This window comes from Lutjanus erythropterus, chromosome 14 (genome assembly GCF_056507025.1).
Source record: "Lutjanus erythropterus isolate fLutEry1 chromosome 14, fLutEry1.hap2, whole genome shotgun sequence".
Lineage (NCBI taxonomy): Eukaryota > Metazoa > Chordata > Actinopteri > Lutjaniformes > Lutjanidae > Lutjanus > Lutjanus erythropterus.
In genome coordinates, this window is record NC_139330.1 from 36,472,279 (window position 1) to 36,489,228 (window position 16,950).

General features: G+C 38.3%; 1 protein-coding gene across 1 annotated transcript in view; it reads right to left on the reverse strand.

Moving 5' to 3' along the window:
• The window catches only part of atp6v1ba (ATPase, H+ transporting, lysosomal, V1 subunit B, member a), a 51,529-nt gene extending 41,702 nt beyond the window's left edge, over nt 1–9,827 (reverse strand). Inside the window, exon 1 of the mRNA XM_084736353.1 lies at nt 9,614–9,827. Within this exon, the coding sequence (XP_084592479.1) occupies nt 9,614–9,722 (109 nt within the window). The 5' untranslated portion in view covers nt 9,723–9,827. The remainder of the gene's footprint in view (nt 1–9,613) is intronic.
• Between the last annotated feature and the right edge of the window lie 7,123 nt (nt 9,828–16,950).

Below are 16,950 nucleotides of genomic sequence, written 5' to 3' on the forward strand. Positions count from 1 at the left end.
AACAATAACACATTATAGGCCTATAGGTTTACATGAAGGCTACGGTGGTAACTGTCCCGGGCTATAGCTTACTTAACCTACTTGTTTTTGTTCGCCGTGCACGCTTCATGTTTACTACCTTCAGATACGGCGGCAGGGCAGAAGTCAGCTCGCAGGCGGTTTTCTCTGCTATATCGCCCCCCGCTGGTGGGATATTTTACTACCGCCACATAATGAAATTCATTACATTGCTTTCTCGACGCACACTACATGAACTCTGTTTAACACTGTCGAAAAATCGAAAAAAAAATTACGTGATCGACAAAATTCTTAATGATCAATTATCGATCATCGATTAATCGTGCCCATCCCTAATATGGTATGTATTATCTTGAATATATTCTCTTCTTGGCCCATGTCAAAGTCAGCAAAAATGTGTTGTGCACATTCACTCTGCACAACAGATTCTCTACATTACATCTACTATATGACTATATCTTTATTATCTCAAAAAGTGGGTTAAATTAAACTGCTGTATCCTTCAGAAGAAAAAAAATAACACCAAGTTCATAACAAGGCAGAAAATATCCTTAGGATTTGATAAAATGACAAAATGCCAGCCAAATGTTGGTAAAATATGAAATTGGCTGGTAGATTTCAGACACAAAATAATGACCTATTATTGAGGGGCTGGTGAATTTGAACAGTTATCTGTCATTTGCTGGTAGATGTTCACATTTTAAAAAGTTCATTTCCCAACCCAAGAGTTTGAGAAAGGGTGTTCCATTTTTCATCTATTGGATTTGTCTAGTGAAAAAAAAATACTATGTTTTTACAAAAGCACAAAACACATCCAGGATTAAGTTTTCAACCTGCAGAAAGTGCTTGGTGCTTTTAACATTAGAAAAAAAATCTTTGCAACTACAAATGAACCAAAAAACAGATGAAGGCCAAGTCAGATGGTTTGCTAACAAATGGCAGACAGCATTTTCAACAAATAAAAGCACTGTAAAATCATAGGGGGTCATAAACAGCAGCCAGAAGAGACACGCCCCTTTCCAACCAATCTGTGTTTTGACGTCAGTCCTGCTCCTGGTTTTGACACACCTACAAAACGAGACATGCTTTTAACCCTGCAGGTACACAGGTACTTCATATAAATAGGACTCCCCACCTCACGGCAGTGATTGTGAGGAAATGTAATCAGGTGCAAACCAGGGGAAAATTTGCAAGCAGAGTGTCTGCAGGGCCTTTTTGCTGGTGGGTAGTATACACCGTCTATAGAGAAAGGCAGCTCGTTAACACAACAGCTTCATTACAAAGGTGGCGGAGTGCTTTGTTTACAACAGCTAGAAGCATGGGCTTTGACAGAGCAACAGTTTACAACCATCTGCTGTGGCTGAGGCACATTTTGGCACACCAGGAACTCACTTCACAAAGCTTTTTATTCTGTTTCCTCATTATGACCAGAGACAAAGTTTAGGCTTGAACACAGTGTAGACACACCAGGACATGGATTGGTTAGCATTAATCAGTCCCTCCAGGAAGTTGTGATCGCAACAGTTCACACAAATTTAAACAATCTGTGTGAATTCTGTGCGACCTTGCAATTTTGTCCAAACTTTGCAACTTTTCCACAAATTTGACCAATCATTGTAGCTTCCAACAAGTTTCACCAATCAGAGCAGCATACACATACGTCTCAACAAACCGACTCCATGCTTTGTTTCAATATTAACTACTTTTTTTTTTTGGATTTATATTTTGTTATTTTGTCATCAGTACTGAAAAGAACACAACAACACAATCAATGTCTTATCAAACATTGATAAATGTTTATCATTTTGTGCTGTTTTGAGTATTTGAGCTTCAAAAAGATTCTGCCTCTTTTTCTTCATTTACAAATAAAGCAGAATTCCATAATTTTGTAATCCTGAGCCTTTTTCAATAGGTTAGTGAAATTTCACTACAAAAAATGCCTAAAAACATTGTAACATGGAATGGAATTTTTTAGAAAAGCAGTCGTGAAATCAGCCATTTTCACAGAGTGCCACTTCAAACATCAGTAAGGCTCAATCACTAAGCCTCGTTTCTACTCTATGGTACGGCTCTGCGCCACTCGACAGCTCAGCTCACTTTTGGTACTAGGTACTTTTCTCAGTTTTTTTATTTGCAGATTGTATCCCTTCAATGCAGGCGAGAGTCTTAGCTGATTGTCATAGCGACACCACGTGAAACTGCTGTGACATCATCTTTGACGTGACAAACACAGGAACAATGGGAGATGCTGAGGGGATGGTGTACTTGATTTTCTGGATGAGACTGTCACAGCAAGGAGACAAACTTTTTTTTTTCGAGAAAAGGCTGAAGGCAGCAAGACAAAAGGCTGCTGAAAAACACAGGAGAGTCTGGGAAATCCTGCATCAGAGCACAGACTACAAGACGACTGGTTGCTCTGTGTCACTTACGTGACAATTCTCTTTGACCAATCAGTGGTCTGCACTGTTTTAGTATCCGCCCAGCTCTCTTGGAATATCAACCACGGTACACAAAAAGTACCAGGCACTACCCACAACTTTTGCCAGTGGAAATCAAAAAAGAAAGGTTCCAGCAAGTTCAGCTGTTCCAAGCCATACCATGCAATGGAAAGAAAGGCTTTAAAGAACTTCCCAAAACCAAGCTCAATACACAAATTTAATCATCACTGTTATGGAGATTTCTTGACTAATACAGTGCTGTGGGGAATTTCTTGTATTAGACAATACACACTTCCTTCTCTAAATGACCCACCAATTGTTAAGCAGAAGAATGTCAGGAAATCAATGATGAGTGGTCAGCCAAACAAGTGTGCCACTCAAGTGGATTGGTTTCTGTTCATGCAACAGACAGAAATGGTGTCAAATCCTTAGCCTACATTTTAATGTTCTTTCATGAAAAGAATGGCAAACGCCCACGGGAGTTTCTTTTTTTCTACTGACAAGCTAGCTGCTTAAGCCTAATTAGAATGTGGATTATAGAACTGTTACAAAAATAACATTGATTTTATAGAAATTACTTTCATAGTGACAGATGAGCCATTTGTTTATCGTGACTACATTATTACCGTTAATTAAATCTTCACAAAGAAGTATAGTGCCTTGCTCCATGTCTTTTCATAGCACTAAATGACAGAATGCACTACTAAAACAAAGACAAGCCATTTCGTGGGCTAATAGCTTTTGTCGCATTTGACATGAGAGAGACAAAGGCCTCTTAAAAGAAAAGACTTGGTCTGATGAGAAATCTCTTTATTTGTTTATTTTCCTGCTCTGTCTCTGGCTTTTCAATAGCTGCCTCTCTTAGAGCTCTGTCAAGTCAATAAGGTAGTGAAAAACCATCTCAACATCGTGATCTTATAGACTGTTTCATGCCTGGCAACTGGCTATACTGAATAAAGTCTGCGATTCCCTTCAGTATCCTACAATTTGCTTTAACCTGACAGAATCATGGCTGATTCTGAGGCCACTTGTTGTCTGTAGCTGCCATGTCTTTATTCTGTGATACAAATAATACCAAGTCTGATCAGGGATACATTCTACAATCTCCACAGTAAGCTATTTGCATCAAGTCATCACTTCATATGACAATGATTAGCTGTGACATATTTCAGAAAGCTACTCTCCTTGATTTAATGATAAAACCCCAAAAATCTCACTTTTCTTCCAGCTCACCATTTGTGTCCCTCAAAGGGCAACTCACACATTTGACACAAGGATCAGTTTACTTGTCATCAACTACTCGGTCAGTGAAAACTGATATATAATGTTGTCTGTGCCCCTGCAGAGACGTTGTAAATTATACTCCCAGACAAATACAACAGACAAATGAAAGGACAGCTATGGACAGGAAGTAGTTCCGTTTCTACTACTTTCTGGTGTCCACTTGGGGAGCACGTTACACACGTACGCAGTAGACTGGCATCTACAGGATTGGCTTAATGGTCTATGCAGTCACAACAAATTGGGGATATGCACTGAGCCTATACATACACCCTCTGATGACAACATTTATGTAATGCAGACCCTGGCAAACCGTCTCGCACTTGTTCCCTTGTGAAATTGTCCCCCACGTTGACCTGTTCTCTTTAGGAACTAGGACATTACACTAAAGAAATACCATTTTGGCATAAAACTGAGCGCAATCAGCACCTTCAGGGTGAGGGACAGTGCCATGTTTCTGTTTGACAGATGCTGCAGCTGCAATTAACTCAAACAGCTTCTCTGCTAAAATGAATATATATCGAGTAGATTTGTCCTGTCACGGGTGACTCTTTCTCTTCCAAATGCCCTCTTGTTAATCATTAGGGGTGTCACGGTATGAAATTTTAACCTCACGGTTATTGCGACCAAAATTATCACGGTTTTCGGTATTACCGCGGTATTTTTTAAAAAGTGTGTTTAATACATGACTGTTCAGCAAACAACAGCAATACCTCCATTGTCAAGTTTGTTGATGACACAGTGGTGTTAGGCCTGATCAGCAACAACAATTAACAGGCCTATCTGAAGACAGGCCCCCTTCCTCCACGCGAGCCCTATCACGCACCTTTCCCTTCTCCTTACACATATTTCAGTGACTCTCTGTGGTTCAGTGAATAGTGTTTTATTAATGGCGGCCCGCCACATTAAAAACATCGGCACCGCGACATGATTTTCTATTTTTGGAGCTGCGCACCTTTTTCGGTCGTGTCTAGAAGGTAACTCTTTATTTGCACAACTCTCGCGAGATTTGTATTCGTTATGTCTACTAAAATAATCAAACTCGCGCGATCTTTCGCAGGTCTAGGGTTCCCTTCTAGACATGACCCTCTGTCTCTCTGTCAAACTAATGACAGCAGACTGTCTGTAAACAGCACAATGTTACACTCTGCAGTGTTTTACATAAAGACTTTATTTGTGTGGACACCCAGGTTTGGTTTGTCACCAATTTTGGCATTTTTATTTTTTTAATCAGTCCGAGAAGACGACGGTATCAATGATTGATTAGTGATCAGTCTGTCCTCCTCTCCTCCCTCACCTGTTCACTCTGCTGTGAGAAGATCTGAAAGTTTCTCACAGAGAAACACAGACTCTCCTGTTTTACGTATAGGCCTCCTTATACAGTTGTTTAATTTTATAAGTGCATCTGGTTGGTGTCGATGTCATTAACCATCACGTTAGTTTCTGTTGTAATAAACTCCGTCATTAACAACAGTCTCCTCCACATGCAGCTTCTCTGCAGTTGGTCTGTGCGTTTCCTGATCAGATAAACCAGCGGCGGAAAGACAAGAAAAGTTGCTCCAGTTAAAATAGAAGCGTACTGTCAAAATTTAAAATCTCTTGATAATTTATTGGCTATAGGTCCAGGTCCGTATAGGACAGTGTGTAGGTCCGGACTCGGACCGCAGTCCGCCAGTTAGGGACCCCTGTTATATAGTAATACACACGTAGTGACTGTCAACTAAAATGGTTAAAACAAACAAAGTGTATGGCATTGTTGTGCCTTCAACTAGCACTCAATAATGCCATGTCTTCATTTCACCGTCTCATCTGAAGTTTGTTAGGGGTTGTAGGCTACAAAGTGCGCCTGCGCAGCAACTTCAGCAGACTCAGATGAGACACTGGAAAGGCTCATGGTGCCTACACCGCAATAATATATATTTTTAAAATTAAAACGGTAATTGTTATAGTCAACATTTTTACCAGGGTTTACCGCCACCGGTAACCGCGACACCCCTATTAATCATCCTGTAAACAAGACGTGCTGTTATACTTGTTTCTCCTCTCTGGCTGTGTGATTCCGTTAAAATTACCGTAGATACAAGTCTGAGTCTCCAACTTATACCTGCTCCACACTAGGCCTAAAAGTTACACCCAGGTAAACACACACCGGGCTTAAGTCTAACTGGTGCAGTCATCTTAACCTTAAACTGGTTGTAAATTTCCTTTCTAAGTCAGATGTATCGTTACACCCAGGCAAACGCCCAGCTGGTGCACTCGGGTCCAGATCCACAGCAACATACTGAATATTTTCTGACAGAATTCTGAAACATATAAAGATATAAAGGTCTGCATATTAAACACATATACTTGCATATAAGTTTTTTTTATATTTTAGATATTTATTTGATCCTAGTTCAATTAAATTTTACTCAATCGATCAACTTGAAAATATATGCTGAATGCCTAAAATAGTGTTAGGGACATTAAAGCAAAAACCAGAAAAATTTTTTTACAGCATGCAACAAATATTGTAAAAGCAGCAGCTGCAGTATTTGAGGAGCACATGAAAAGTATCTTAACAGTTATTTGAGATTATCATTTGGCTCTGAATTGTTACCTCATTGGAATGGGAGCACTGCTATTTAGTAATGTATTTGATGACAGAAAAATGGCGAGTCATTCAGCTGCAAAAAGTATTTGAGAATTTCAGAAGTAGGATGGTTAGATGTTTTTAGGACAAGGGTTTTATCCCATGCTGCATCCTCTATGCTTAGCTCTCAGACAGCCCAAGCTCCATTAAGTCATTTCCTTCTTGTTTGCTAAGAGGCTTTTAGTCCATGCTTGCTTCCCTGACACTTGCACAAAGAGAAAAAAAAAAAAAAAAAAAAAAAAAAAAAAAGAAAACATCACCTTCTTGGCTTCATGGTTCAGGCCATGTTCAACAGCATAATCAAAGTCACAGCAAAGGATCAACATCAAGCACACAGAGCCAAGAGCCCAAACAACACCAACATTTATCAATCTCTCTCTATCTTAATGCAATAATGTAATCAGCATGGCCAAAAAAAAGGCCACCACATGAACACAACAAATCACAGCGGTCACTCAGGGAGATTAGGCTGCTTAGGCTGAATGATGTCTGTTTTATTTGAGAAGGAAAACAATCTAATAATTACCTACACCTTTTCTTCTCATTATACTGTTTAATCATTTCCAAAGCACCACACTCATATCAAACTCTGACATAATCAAAACCCTATCAGCGTCTGTCCTTTTATCTGCCATAAACCTAATGAATACCTGAAAATTTCAATGTAATTCAATTTCAATTCAAAACACTTTATTCATCCCTCAACAACCAATTTAAGGCAAGTCACCATGCAAACAAAAATAATTTGATTGTGAAATTTGGGGCCGCAAATAATGATTATTTTCATTATTGATTAATTGGTTGATTATTTTCTCAATCAATTGATTAGTTGTTTGGTCCATAAAATGTCAGAAAAAGTTGATAAAGTCGATCACTGTTTCCCAAAGCCAAAGGTGACCCAAAGATATTCAGTTTACTGTCAAAGAAGAGTAAATAAAAAGCTAGAAACACAGAATTTGGACATTTATTTAAAAAAAAGGGACTCAAAATAATTAATCGATTATCAAAATAGTTGGTGATTAATTAAATCATCAACTAATAAACAATAAATTGTTGCAGCTTTGACGAAATTTGAAATTTTACTGAATATGGCCAAGTGCAATATGTCACATCATGACATATGACATTTTTCCCCAAGCAAAAATGAAAATTGTGATCCAAAACTTCATTCCCACTAATCATGAATCATCAGAATCGCAACATGCTTGTGCAGCCCTATCAGAAATGTTAATAGCAATGTATCTTAAAAATACTTCAGTATTTCATTTGTCATTTAGTGTGAACACCCTACCCAGTAGCATAACAGCCTAAGTACAAATTTGACACAGTCCACAAGATATGGTCAACAAAGAAAAAAGTGTTACAATTATAAATTTCAACATGAACACTTGAGACAAATAAATACTGTATAGAGCTGGGCGATATGGCCTATCTCCATTTTAGGCTATTCTGTGATATACAGTATATCTTAATATACACATTTTCTCTAAAATAATATACAGTTAGGGCTGGCCAATATGGACAAACTCAAATATCACAATATTTTGACCAAATACTTCACAGTATTGTAGTGATGACTGCTTTCACAAAATATTCACCTGACATAGTGAAAGTTTCTCTAAATCATCACCAATAATGTGGATAGAATGACTAAGTTGGTAAAGGTAAATAATCATACAGCTTAAAAAGTGTCAAAGACAACATTTATCCCATGTTACCATATAGTGACTTAACACCTTATTTAGCCACAGATCACATCATTTATGTAATATCAATATACCACCATGTCTTTTGGATTGAAATGGTCATGTAAAGACAGAAAACATTGTGCTACTATTCATTATAAAATATGACATCATTTATGCCAAAAAATAATATTTTTCCTAATAGTTCTGTTTGTATCAGCGTGGAGAAATCTTTGGAGCAATGCTTCAATTTCACAGCATTGGACATATTGCTGTACTAAAATAACAGATTCCATCTATCAAACAACTGTAGGTCAATGTGTCAGCAAACCAATATAATTGTGTATTTTCCGGAGCATTCTATTTGTAAGCTTTACGGAGCTTTGTCAGAAATTGTAGCTATAAATAAAAATATTTTTCTTTCCATCTGGCCAGAAACAGCAGATTCTCTGGTCTCATCAACACAACGTCAGGCGGCACCCGTCATGTGATCGTGTCACATGAGCGATCATCCATCTGTCACCAGTCCGTGCTTCAACCTTCAACATCAACATGGCAGCATTTTGAAGTAAACCACTGATTATAGTGCCACAGAGTAACTATACTGCAGTGAGGACATTTTAAAGTTAGTAGAGCTCACGTTCGATGTTCCAATCTCAACTCAATACATACAAAAACACATTTGGACGGAGGCTCATTCATTCATGTGGCTGCCATCAGTCAGCTGACTGTCTGCAGCGTTAGCTAATCCACCGCGTTAGCTAGTGAATTTCAGATGAGCTTGTCCGCAGGCGTCATAACAGCGACAATAGTGCATTTGCCCTTATATGAGATTAAAAGACACCTTTTTTGACTATTGTGCTCAGTTAAATTAATGGATACAATTTATGTTACGTATAGCTAAAATGACTCTGCGCAGCGACTAGCCACCGTTAGCAACAGTTAGCATGTTAGCTTAGCTGGTTTGCCATTTGACACGAATACATGAATGTGACTACTTTTACAAATACAGCATGTAAGGCAAAAAATTAGTTGAGAGTTAAACTACAACACCGTGACATTGTGCCGCATTTAATTATCTGACAAAAATAGCTTATCTGTTTCTTCCTAATTTGTAGCCTTTAACTTGCTAACATTACTGGCCCGTGTGCAGCTTTCTGGTTCACTGGGAATACAAAGTATTCTTAGCAAACCTTCTGCAAACCAACCGTAACTGCTCCGAGACATTGTTACTATGATAACACTTCTGGCAAAGTTCTAAAAATTAGAATTGAGGAAGTTACTGAAATCAAATTTGCTCATCCAGCTCCATGTTCACTAACCCAGGACCGTAACAGCAAATATCAATATAAAGCATTGCTTTTCCCAATAACAAACACGAAACGTATGTTGTCATTATATTTTCCTACTATATATTAACATTAACTGTATATTCCAATGACATTTTCGCATTTCTTACCGTTGGCTTGTCATTGAATGCAGCACAACAACCTTGTTAGCTACTAGCTAACAGTTCCAGCTGCAGCTAGCTCCGCAGCCTGCTAATGTTCTATACTTACTCAGCCTGGGTTGAGAGATGTAATTTCTGGTCACGGCCTGGGTATGTGTCCTCGCAGCTGCTGCCAAGCCGTTCACGTCCATCGCCCTGTTTCCCACCAGAGTCGCCATCGTCGGATAAAGAGGAGATAACCTGAGAAAGCTGACGTTGGTCGATTTGCTCTGTTAGCTGCTGCTGGAGAACAGATGACAGCAGAAACCTAGTCATGTGACACTGAGGAAGCGGATGTGTTATGGAGCTGGCCGAGGGGCGCGCATGGTGTGCACGCGCATGAACACAACAGGGGTAAGTACATAGACGTGTAATAGCGTATCCATGGGTAAGTAGGCCTTTCACATGATTTTTTAATTTTAAAAGTATAGCACTGATTTCTATACATAATTAAATAAATAAATAAAATAAGCACTTGCATCAGGAAAATATGTGAGTAAATTCTCAACTTCTTTTCAAAGAGTCGGAGAAATTGAGTTTTGTTGGGTTTACACCCTACTATGTCTCTGGGTGCAGTACCAGACATTTAGTAGGCAATACCAGTGAAACTCCACAATTCTTGATACCCATTTCAGTACCACAAATACCAATGATGAAATTCAGTTATATTCAATAAAAGTCAATAAAAATTCAGCCATTGTTATTATTTTTATTTTTTGCCGCCTGAAATAAAAAAAACTTCTCTAAGCGTCTAGAACAAAAGACTGAGGGGGATCCTTACTAAACTTGACACACATCACCATCATCTTCATTATTGTATGGTGAATTTACGCACTCTCTTGACCAGAGACATTGTTTCTGTTCTCCTGTTTGTCAAGTAATATAATCTCCAGTCTGAGTTTCTCCTTTTCTAGCTCCAACTTTTCATGTCCTGCTTTAAGTTTGGTAGGATCTCCTTCTCAACAAGGACGCCTTGCAGCGCTGCTAAATCCTTCTTGCTTCGTTTTGGAAGGGGGGCAGTAGACTGATTTTGTGATTCCTCCTGCACCTGTGTGTGTACTGTTAGGTACACTGTTGGGCTCACCTCTTCTGTGGGGATGTCGACCGAGTCTGTGAAATTGCAACATTGTATTTAAAGTTTGTTTGAACAATGTAGGCCTAACTGATGGCTGTAGGAAAAAAGTTACTTCTAGGATAAAGTTACTTTGTTAATAACCTACCACTCTGACAGCAGCTGACAGCTGTCACACCATAGTCTGTGCTGCTACAGTCCAACTCGCACCCATCAACGACGGCAGCTGACAGTTCTGTACTGTCAATCCCGTTCAGACCCATGAAGGTGGGGGAAGTCTCCAAACAGCTTGATGATAATGGTGCTGTAAATGGATATCTTCAGGGAAGGTCGGCGAGTTTTTAAGAGTGGATGAATCTTTTTTGGCTCTGGATAAAAGACCTTTCAATTTCTTTCTGACTTCTTCCACTGTCTGCAGTCATCTATCAAATCATTATTGATGGATGCAGTGACTGATTTCCACACTGACAGTTCCTCCCTGTTTGTACTTGTATCATTTAATCTGGCTTTGAGGACTGTCTTATGTTCTACATACAATTCAGTTAGCTTTCTGATTTCTACATGTGTTAAATTTACCTTGCTTTTCTTTTATATTTTCTTTTAGATTAATATTATTATCCATATATCTTCTTCCAGCTTGTTTGTCAGGATAAGTGTGAGAGCGCTTTGGGTAGAAGTGTATTGCTTGGCAACAGTCATCAATTCGCATATACTCACATGGATGTGCATTGTAGTTACGCTGCTACGACCATTGTCCGTCAGGCTTGGTGCACTCCAATCACAATGTCGGATGCAGTTAAGTCCAGCATAAGAGTTAAGACCTTCTTTTTTACACCCAGTTGGTGCACTAAGCTCCAGGGGAGCATGATGGAGTGCAAAACTGATTTCTGCTGCTGAACTTTGAATATAAGTTGAACTCGGAGTGCAGCTGTAAGTTAAATCTACTGATAAGGTGACAGATCATTAGTCTGGAAATATTTATTGAAAGCACTAATGTTATATTTTGGTGACAGATGACACAGTCTTAGTGGTAAGAAGTCAGGATGATAACCTACTACTACGTGCTGTGGTTATATTATGTTAGCCTAAACACCTAAAGAGAGCTGGAGTCACGCCCTGTCCAGTGGACCACCATGGGACCTAACTTTGGAAAAATATGAAGTGTTCGCGGTGAGCGGAAAATTAATTTTCGATCCTGTTTGAATTTTGCCAGGAATCACACATATAATGTCAATTTAAAAGATAGTTTTACAAGTCAAGAAAGTTGCCATTTGTCATGAAACTGCATTATCTAAGTTATCTATGAAGATATATAATTAGAAAGACCACACACCCAGAAGTCACGTGAGTGACATCATGACTTTCTTTCTTAGAATTTGTAATTTAGTACACAAATGGATGTATGTACAAATATTATACATTATATATTTTTAAAGGCTTTAACCCTTCTATTATCCTTGGGGTCAATTTGACCTCATTCAATGTTTATCATTCAAAAAATAATAGTTGACCTTTTTTTTTTTCCTTCATATTTCATGACTTTTCCAAATTTGATGGGTACAATTGATTAAGCATAAAATTATCATGATGATATTTTTTCAATGTGCTGAACACATTTTACACGAATTGGTGTTTCTCTGAGGTGCAGAGCTGATACTTTTGAGTTGATACATGACATGGGGGAGGGGAACAATATTGGCAGGTGTCAGGTTTGTCCCACCCGAAATGATTCTAAGACCAGCATGACCTGTTCGCTATGCAAGAAATATGTCTGCAAGGAGCATGAACACACTCTCTGCACATCCTGTGTAAAGTAGTGCAGACTAGAAGCTTGACTGTGGGCATAAAGAACTGTTCCATGTTCTGACTATCTGACTCATGTTCTCATTATGATTTTTTTTGTTTCACAAATGGGTGAATTTTCAAACATGTAAACCCTCTCACACACACCAAAAAAACAAACAAAACAACCAAAAATAAATAAATAAACAAACAACAACAACAAGAGAAAAAAAAACTCTTTAACTCTGCCACTGCCGGTCCCAAGCCCGGATAACAAAAGAGGAGGGGTGAGTGAGACTTTATAGTGACTAACCACAAATATGTTACAAAAAAAGGAGATAAAAATAAGTAAATAAATATGTTTATGAGAGGATAGGGGGGTCACCAACATCAATAAATATGGTTCATTCTGTGAGAGTCATGAATGTGCACCCCAAATTAGAAAAGATTTGGATGAAAGATTTTCAAGATACACTAACTCTAAAACTGAAAATCTGACCTGATGGTGGCGCTGCAGGAAAGGTCACATCGTCACCAAAATCAGTAGGGTTCGTACTCTTGTGGTCATTAATGTTGTAAGTAAATTTGAGAAGATTTGGATGAAAACTTTTCAAGATAAATTAATTCTAATTTAAAGGTTTGGCCTGATGGTGGCGCTAGAGGACAGGTCAAGGTTTCATTATCAAGGGGTTATTTATGTATTCAACAAATAAACAAAGTGCCTGACACAAAAACTTGGTCAACAATTTTCTGTAAATCATTTTCTGGAGGCAAATATCCCTGGGGTCAGATTGACTCCAACGGTAAAATGTGTTAGTGATTTTTGAGGATGATAGGAGGGTTAAACAATATTTTACATTTAAGAAATGAATAATGAATATGGAATTTTAAAAATGGGTCAATATGAAGTTAATTCAATAAGTCTTGAAAAAGTCACCAATTCTTTAAAATGCTGTCATGTTTAGATCAAATTTATTTATTAAACAATTTGTGTTTATGAAACCATGTGAACAGGCTGTGCCTAACAATAAGAGCACTTTTATTGCATCCTCTGTTGTCAAAATCTAAATGAACCCAGCAATTATGTTACATAAGCACACATCTTTTATGTTTGGGGTCAAATTGACCGCAGCAATTTAAACCTACAAAAATGACAGTCATTGAAACTGTAAACCCAGTTTTCACTTCAGAACATGAACAACAACATACAGCAGTTAGTCAATAATGGAGAATACACCAGTAAAAAGTATATTTAAAAAACAATTCACAACTGTATGTCTTATGTTCGGGTCCTGTATGGGGAAAGATTCATGCGTGCACACATTAAAAAATCGTGCATGTATTAAAAATGTGTTCATGTTAGTCTATAGTTGTGCATAAATAAAAATTTTGTAAACTCTGCAAAATCTGTATTTGTAATTTAGTAAAGTTGTAACTCTATGAGTTAGATAACGCTACAAGGGACAAGGGAGATCAAGGGAGATCCATGTTTATGGCATATCCGTGTGGGATAACACGTAGTCCACTGAGCAGTTTAACACAAATCTAAATTACTGCAAACTTACCACAATTGCATCTTTCTTGACTTGTAAAATTATCTTTTAAGTTGACAAACATTGTGTGTGAAATTCACGGAACAATTCAGAGTGAATCAAAAAATCGTTTGTGTCTCGCCATAAACTACCATTCCTATTTTTTTTTTCAAAGTTAGGTCCCACAGGGCACACTGGAAGGATGCCATTGCAAAAATAGTGAACCATAGCTACACAGCAATGTCAGCTGTCTCAAACAAAAATAATACTCATGTATTTCAGGATAATGATTTTTGTTTTATTTTTCCTTCTGACGAGTTGAGGTGGAACTGTCGCTGCAGCTGCAACACAGTGTTCTGTACTGGGAGGCATTTTTCTTCCTTTGGCATTTAATGGTGGACTAGAGCACTTGCAGATATAAATACTTTTTTGTGGCGGGTGGGGGGGTGGGGGCAATTTGAATAGGTGGATATAACCCCTGATCCTCGGTCATGGGAGTTAGTCTTGTAGTTCACACTGCCAGTTACTGAATAAACATTCAAGTCAGCTGGACAATGTGGAATTCAAGTACTGATCCTCAATGTCCTTAATACCTTAAGCTACATATTTTCACAAACTGTCACAGTTAATCACTTGGCCCATAACTTCCAAATTTCCATGACATTAACTCCACACAGTCGTGACGTACTCCCCGCTCTTTCTGCTCTGGAAGGCTTTTAATGTGAAAATATGTGCATGAAGTGCTGCGTTTCACTGACAGTGTCTGAGTACAGAGAGAAAGAAGAAGTGGATCTTCCTGGAAACACTCAGTAAGAACTCTGTTTCTGTTCAAAACAGCAGATCACTCGTGACTTCATTGGTGTCCTTACAGAAATATGGTGTGAAAATGTACTTGATGCTGAATTTATTGTGACACCAGGTAAACACAGAGCAGATGTGCATTAGCTACATCAAGAGCATGTTAAAATGAGAGCAGATCCAAAAACAGAGAGGCTTCTAATTAAAATATGACAAAATATGGAAATTTGGCTTGAAATAGTAAAAATGCATACATGATATCAGAGTGGAGTGTCTCGTTAAGTGCCAACAAAGATCTGAGTTGATGTTCCTAACTATTAGAAAACACAGCTTTTATTTTGATCAGTGTTTCTCACACTTTATTTCTGTGCACCCACTTTTGAAAAATGTCTTCATGACCCAATTCACAACAGACATTATCAACAAATCTTGGGAAAAGTTCAGGAGCATTTTTAATGCCATTTCCACAAAGCTTTATATTGACACATGCTATTGAAAACATACATGTGTGAAATACTTTATAAATGAGAAATAAAAACCTTTACATGAGTTAACAGGCTATCTCATTATATCATCAGTAAAAAAAAATACAGGATATTTTAGCCTACCTCATAAATGAAACAAAGTAAATGTCAAAATTAACAAGTTTTTCCTCTCATCAGTAAAACAATAAAGACATTTATAAAATATGAACTGCAGATATAAATTTGCAGAATTTGTTCCATAGGCTTTTATTTATTTGGTGACCCAAATAAAAAGTCTTTCTGTCAGACAGACTTTTCTGATGGGAAACTGTAGCTCACATGATCAAGTCCACCAAACTTCTGGTGGCATGTCATCCCTCCATTCCATCTCCCCCTCCCCTATCTTATCTTCAGCTGTCCTGTGAATTAAAGGCATAAATGCTCCTTAAAAAATCCTCCAGACTTCTGCTTTTAAGGTTATGTTTTTTCAGGTTTGTTGCTTTTATTTTGACAGGATAGCTGAAGAGCAGACAGGAAAGGGGGTCGGGAGAGAGAGAGAGGGGACGACATGCAGCAAAGGGCCACAGAGGAGCCAAACCAGCTGATACCCGAAGCAGTGCATGGGGTACACGCTCTACCAACTGAGCTACAGGGGAGCCCCCCACCAGACTTCTTTGACAAAAGCAGCAATTTTACATCATAGAGCATGGGAGTTGCTAGACTACTGCTGCCTTAATTGGTCAGTTGATTGTGTTATCGTGGTGCTTTAAAGGTGGGATGCACTATCCTGGAGAGAGACTGGTTATATTTGAACTAACAGCCAAACAAACTGTCCCTCAGATTTCCCTCAGATTCCTGGAACATTCCAGTGTGGGCTTACCCTGGCAGTAGCCCTGGCTTGCTTTTTTATATGAAGCACACACAGCAAATTTGATTTTTTCTAATGTCAGCATTGCCAACACCTCCTGGAGTCACTGAGTAAAGGAAGGGGGGCCACACATTCTAATTACGCAAAATAATTCACTGGCCAGCAAGGAAACAAATGCGATTACATTCCTTTGGTGACCTAGAAAGCTCTCCTCTGGCTGGACTGAAACATTTCAAACTGTTCACCTGTGGTCCCTAGTGTCCTTTTAAGAAGAGTGAGAAGTCAGCTGTTAATGGCTGTATAAAAAGCAGTCATAAATAGAATTACTGCCTCACAGTTGTTTGTCTCCACCAACCAGTCAAGTTACAGTTTACATCCGTGTCTGTCCAGACAGTGAAGGAATTTAATATGGAACTTCCATCCATTATATTGACCTGTAACTTTGAAGCTTTTTAATACAAGGGATTAAGTGGAGATTTTTGGCAAAATGGAAGTCACTATACATGTGTGATTCCAATGAAGAATTTCCAGGTAGAAACATGCTGTCCTCACTTAGAGACTATTTTTACAGAGGAGGACAAAGGACTGATAGAGAGGTTAACATTATGATGTCACAGTGAAGTTGACCTTTGACTTGACATTTTATCCTATGAAATATTTGTGTGTGATTTTGAAATCTTGAGTTATAGCCAAAAAACATGTTTAGTGAGGTCAGAGTGACCTTTGACCACCTGAATCTAATCAGTTCATCTTTTGAGTCCAAGTTAACATTTGTCTCAAGTTTACAGAAATTTCCTCAAGCTGTGAGATACGCGTTCACAATAAGAGGATGATGTGAAAACGTAATGCCTCCGGCCATAAAAACATAAAGATGTAAAAATAATAAAAGAG